Source organism: Neoarius graeffei, chromosome 2, assembly GCF_027579695.1.
Source record: "Neoarius graeffei isolate fNeoGra1 chromosome 2, fNeoGra1.pri, whole genome shotgun sequence".
NCBI classification, from domain to species: domain Eukaryota; kingdom Metazoa; phylum Chordata; class Actinopteri; order Siluriformes; family Ariidae; genus Neoarius; species Neoarius graeffei.
The window spans coordinates 98,918,285-98,924,462 of record NC_083570.1 but is presented as its reverse complement, the minus strand read 5'-3'; the positions used below and the strand labels follow the sequence as shown (position 1 = coordinate 98,924,462).

Here is a 6,178-nt window from a genome sequence, read left to right as displayed (position 1 = left end):
TATTAAAGAGTGGGCGGGGTATTCAAGAGTGGGCAGGGTACTCAAGAACGTGGGCATAGTATTAAAGAACGAGTGGGCGGGGTATTGAAGGAAGAGTGGGCAAGGTATTAAATGAAGGGTGGGCAGGGTATTGAAGGAAGGGTGGGCGAGGTATTGAATGAAGGGTGAGAGGGGTATTAAAGAGAGCGGACAGGGTATTAAAGAAAGCATGGGCAGAGTATTAAAGAAAGGGTGGGTGGTTTATTAAAGACTGTGTGTGTGTGTGTGTGTGTGTGTGTGTGTGTGTGTGTGTGTGTGTGTGTGTGTGTGTGTGTGTGTGAGATGCACAACACAAAACAGTGTTTAAGCAGAGCGCTGATTCTATATCTTTGTCTTTTCCTCTGTCTTCTTTCTCTCTCTCATCTCTCCCTCTATCCTTTTGTCCCTCTTCCTGCCTCATTCTCTTTTCCTCCATCTTCCTTCATTTCTTTTTATCCTTTCGTCTCTGTCTTCTCTCTTACCCTTTTGCTCACTTTTCACTTCTCCTTGTTCCTTTCCTCTCGTTTCCTTTAATTATTTCCTTCCTTCCATTCCTTCCTCCTCCTCCTCCTCCTCCTCCTCCCGCTCTCTCCCCCTCCCTCCAGCTATCCGTGGTTTCTCCCCGCAGCATAAGATCAGCAGTTTTGAGGAGGCGAAGGGTCTGGACCGGATAAACGAGCGCATGCCGCCGCGCCGCGACGTGCTCAACAGCGTGGGTCTGTCGATGGGCCGCATGAACATGACCGAGTCCAACGGCACCGACGACAACAGCAACCTTCAGTGACTCTTAATCATCACCCCCCACTCCTTCTCCTCCTCCTCCTCCTCCTCTTCATCCCTGTCCGTGCTCTTGCTCTCCCTCTTTCTTTCCCCTCTTTCCGCTCGTCTGCATTGCTGCTCTTTCTTTCTCTCCCTCTTCACAGTGGACGAGTTGAGATTTGAGACACGGCCCGAGTGAACTACGGATGAGGCAGGATTTTCTATTCGCCTTTGAAAAGGAGGACGTAAAGAGCATGGGATGGCAGGAGGAAGTGCAGGAGGAAGTTCAGCTTTGAAGCTCGGTCTGGTCGTGTTTTAGTGAAGTGGAAGAGGGAGATGAGAGTGGTGTGTGTGTGGGATGTATAATGACATATTAACTGCAGACTGATAATAGGATGTTGGAGCGCTGTTTTCTTGGATGTGTGTGTGTGTGTGTGTGTGTGTGGGTGGTTGACTTTGTAAGGGACTAGGCTTTTCACTGAAGACTATTCGTCTTTTCCTGCCTGCTGGAAACTGAATACTACAGTGTCTGATATTCATTCACTGTCAGAGGAGTGTGTGTGTGTGTGCTTGAGAGAGAGAAAGAGAGAGTGTGTACGGGTGTGTTAGGGCTGTCAATTTCATTAAAAAATGCAATCATTTCTAGGATTAGCAATGAAACATTAAAATAATTGTCACTTTGTTATGCCAAGAAATTTAGAGAAGGTCTAGATTTCAATTTGAGCTTAAACTTTTAATCGCTTAATGACGATATTATATTATATTTTCTCGGCACATTTGCTGATACTAAATTCAACTTTCATGTCCAGCGTTTAGGTTTAAGAACTAATATTCGCGATCAACACCATGGGATTCACCGTGATTAACATTTTACACCGGACTCTCCCCAGCGTACAGTGGGACTTCTCTGATTTCTCAAAACAAACCCAGACGTGAAAGAGCTCTTGAGGTTTCAGGCGTCAGTAACCGTGTTGATGTACATAGTGAGATGAGACAGCGTATCACGCTACACCACACCGTACAGGAAGTGCTGTTTGTGATGGACGTGCTGTGTGTTCACCCCAGATTACAATCGTGCTTAGCATGAATACTAGCTAAACGTTAGCGAAAAACTATAATCAAAATAACAGGAAATGATGAAAAGGTTTTCAGTTATGCAAAATCCGTCATTCATTTCGTTTTAATCCTAAACAGCGTTCTCGTCACTATCTATGCTTACTACTAAGGGTATAACACACAGCCATTGTAGACTATATATAGTACATTACATGACCTTGACTGGGAGTCTGGTGGAAATTCATTCAAAAAACATCATAATTGAGATGTAACCCAATGCAAATCGGTTCTTCGGATTGCCAGAAAGGTTCGCGCGGCATCGAGTTCGAAGCCACGTCGTCAGGGTGGAGGAGGTTTAAATTCAGTAACTAGTTCGTTTCCATTTGTTCGAAAATATCGTACATGTATAAAGTACAAAAAGAATAGCTTTGTGAGTAGGATTTTAAAAAAATAATAATAATCACATGGTTTTAGATTTCATATGTAAATTAAAAATAAAGGGGGAAAAAACATACTGGTTTAGCCACGCCCACTTCAGATATAAATCTGGGACTGTCCCTAATTACGTCCCTGATATATAGCTTTGAATATGTGAAAATAAAGTTAGTTGTGAAATGACGTGTTTATTTCAAATCCCTTTTTCTAACATGAACATCATTTAGTAATGTAACGTTTCGATACGTTTTAGTTCGGCGACTAAACGTATACCATGGGGTCTTTAAAAAATCTAACGTGCATCTTTTTTTTTTTTTTTGGAAATTATGAAAATTTTAATGGTGAAATTTGAGCCAACAGCCCTACTGTGTGCAAGAGTGTATGCATATATGAGTGTGTGTAGTACCAGTCAAAAGTTTGTGCACCCCACTCTACTCATTTATAGGTTTTTCTGTATTTTGACTATTTTCTACATCGTAGAACAACACTGAAGACATCAACACTATGAAATAATATATGGAATTATGTGGTAAACAAAAGTCGAGTCAAGTTTATTTGTATAGCGCTTTTAACAATAAACATTGTCGCAAAGCAGCTTTACAGAATTTGAACGACTTAAAATATGAGCTAATTTTATCCCTAATCTATCCCCAATGAGCAAGCCTGCGGGGACAGTGGCAAGGAAAAACTCCCTCAGACGACATGAGGAAGAAACCTCGAGAGGAACCAGACTCAAAAGGGAACCCATCCTCATTTGGGCAACAATAGACAGCATGACTATAACATTAACAGTCCTAACATAAAGTCAAGTCAAGTTTATTTGTATAGCGCATTTTAACAATAAACATTGTCGCAAAGCAGCTTTACAGAATTTGAATGGCTTAAAACATGAGCTAATTTTGTCCCTAATCTATTCCCAATGAGCAAGCCTGTGGCGACGGTGGCAAGGAAAAACTCCCTCAGATAACATGAGGAAGAAACCTCGAGAGGAACCAGACTCAAAAGGGAACCCATCCTCATTTGGGCAACAACAGACAGCATGACTATAACATTAACAGTTTTAACATGAAGTCAGTTTCGTTGATGTTATAAACTCTTCATTGATGGAAACTTGAGTGCAAAACTGTTCATGACAACTGCAGTCCTAAAGTTAGCAAGTCAACTGTAGTCCTCAGCCATAAAAGCATTACTGTAAGAGTCCAGAGCATCCTCCAGGTGTAACCCTCAACTGTCCTCATGGGGCTGTCCTCTACAGGAGCGATGCGATAAAACTCCAACCAGACACAGGGCACCAGGATGGATCAAGCAGGTCCGAGGGGCAGAAGAGGCCAGCATCTCAATCCCAGGACCAACATGTACTGTAACTCAGAGGGACAGATTGGGGGGGGGGGGGAGAAAACACAGGTTGTTAGGTATGCCCTAAAAATGACACAAGTAATAAATCTGTGTGGTAGGCTCGCAGAGACGAGAGTCTTGACATATCAGGCATAATACACAACAATGGCATGTGAATATGGTTAAAAATATCATGACCTGCTCTGGCTGGATGCTTGATTGGGTGATGGGAGCACACTCCTCAGCAATGATGAGATGCAGATGGGACCCTTAGGGCTGGCCAAGACAATTCAGTTACATTTCACCGGGTCTGGGACATGCGACAGAATGTCTGACGGCCGATTCCCTGCAGGCTACCATAGCCAGTCGAGGTCTCCACCCTCTCCACCAAAAGATTTCCTGTTGACCCCATGTAACTCAGAGGGACAGATTTTTTTTTTTGGGGGGAGGGAAAGAAAACACAGGTTGTTAGTATATAGTATAGTTAGTATATATAGTATATTGTTAAATAAAGTGAGCTTCATTGATGCTATAAACCCCCCACCGACGGAAACCCGAGCACAAAACCGTTCACAACTGCAGTCCTAAAGTCAGCAAGTCAACTGCAGTCCCCAGCCACAAAAACACCACTGCAAGAGTCCAGAGCGTCCTCCAGGCACGACCCCCAACTGTCCACATGGGGCCGTCCTCCACAGGAGCGATGCGATGAGACTCCAACCAGACACAGGGCACCAGGATGGATCAGGCAGGTCCAAGGAGCAGAAGAGGTCAGCATCTCGATCCCAGGACCGACATGTAACTCAGAGAGACAGACAGATTTTTTTTTGGGGGGGGAGAGCTTTCATTTTTTACATTCTTCAAAGTATCCAGCGTTTACCTTGATGACGCTTTGCATGCTATCGACATTATCTTAACCAGCTTCATGAGGTAGTCACCTGGAATGCTTTTCAATTAACAGGTGCCTTGTTAAAAGTTAATTAGTGGACGAGTTTCTTGCCTTCTTAACGTGTTTGAGATCAAATAGTAAATAGTAAATAATAAAAATACAGTAAATAACCCTATTCTATCCACAACTGTCGTAATCCATATTATATCAAGAACTGCTCTACTAAGTAAAGAGAAACTACATCCATCATTACTTTAAGACATGAAGTGTCTTTTAATTAATAAAAATAAAGAAAAACAGTGAATTCGAAGGTGTGTCCAAACTTTTGACTGGTACTGTGTGTGTGTGTGTATCTATATACTGTATATTCTATGCACATTCACTGGATATGAGCAATCGCACACTCTGATTGGCTACTCTACTACTAGGCTATCAGCTCATATACTGTGAGTAGCGAAAAACAAGATGGCAGAGCGTGTTGCTGACCCAACCGAGGATTAAATAAAAACTACTTGAAAACAAAACCACAAAAAAGCAACAAAACACGGAATAAAAGTATTGATGGTAAGGATGTATCTTTTTTTTTCAATAATTATTATTAGTATTATTATTATAGCATTTTTTACAAATTGCTTCTGTCATTTCGCCAGTTTGTTTACATTCTAAGCAGAAATGATTTTGTTGGACGTTTTGTATAAAGTTTTTATTTACCGAATTTGCTAAAAATAAAAATGCTCTGTTTCTCAAAATCCAGTGAATGTGGATAGAATAAAACAGCTATTCCACTCAATCTCGTTGTACATGGATTATAGCCGACTCGGTGCTACGCGCCTCATCGGCTATCAGCTCATGTACAACTCCATTTCGTGGAATAACTGTTTTTATATAGATGGTCCCGAAATGTATGGGAATTTTTTTTTTTTTACCAAAACATTCCGACCACCCTACCATTTTTTTACATAGGCTAAAAGAAGGCAACAAGCAAAATTTCAGAAAAATTGGTTAATATTTAGAGGTGCCACACGAGGTTGCAAATCGGGTTAAGCCATTAACATTAGTTGGTGCATAGACTGTTGCAGAGAAGATCTCAAAGCCCCAAAAAGTCACAGTTCTAGAGGGAATATGCCACTTCTATGAAAAAGAAGAGGCAGGAAGAGTTTATAGACAGATAGAAGGTTAACTTTCATGCACTAAGGGGTTCTTAAACAATGAGCACTGATCGTAATATGCTGATGAAGTTGTGAATGTTTTTCTTTCTATGTTTTTCAGATGGCTAGCAACAGTAATACAAGTAGTACCGGTGGTGCAAAGCACAAAACCAGAAAGGACAATTATGTTTGGTTACAGTGGTGCTTGAAAGTTTGTGAACCCTTCAGAATTTTCTATATTTCTGCATAAATATGACCTAAAACATCATCAGATTTTCATACAAGTCCTAAAAGTAGATAAAGAGAACCCAGTTAAACAAATGAGACAAAAATATTATACTTGGTCCACTTATTTATTGAGGAAAATGATCCAATATTACATATTTGTGAGTGGCAAAAGTATGTGAACCTTTGCTTTCAGTATCTGGTGTGACCCCCTTGTGCAGCAATAACTGCAACTAAACGTTTCCGGTAACTGTTGATCAGTCCTGCACACCGGCTTGGAGGAATTTTAGCCCGTTCCTCCATACAGAACAGCTTC

At 41.4% G+C, this 6,178-nt stretch overlaps 1 protein-coding gene across 5 annotated transcripts in view; it reads left to right on the top strand.

The window, feature by feature from the left end:
• ppp3cb (protein phosphatase 3, catalytic subunit, beta isozyme) overlaps positions 1-3,368 on the top strand; it is a 197,489-nt gene extending 194,121 nt beyond the window's left edge. For 4 of the 5 annotated variants that reach the window (XM_060915270.1, XM_060915268.1, XM_060915267.1 and 1 more), the window contains one exon: positions 624-3,368. In XM_060915270.1, the coding sequence (XP_060771253.1) occupies positions 624-802 (179 nt within the window). In that variant the 3' untranslated portion in view covers positions 803-3,368. The remainder of the gene's footprint in view (positions 1-623) is intronic. The other variant, XM_060915271.1, reaches the window with a different exon arrangement.
• The last annotated feature ends 2,810 nt before the right edge of the window (positions 3,369-6,178 follow it).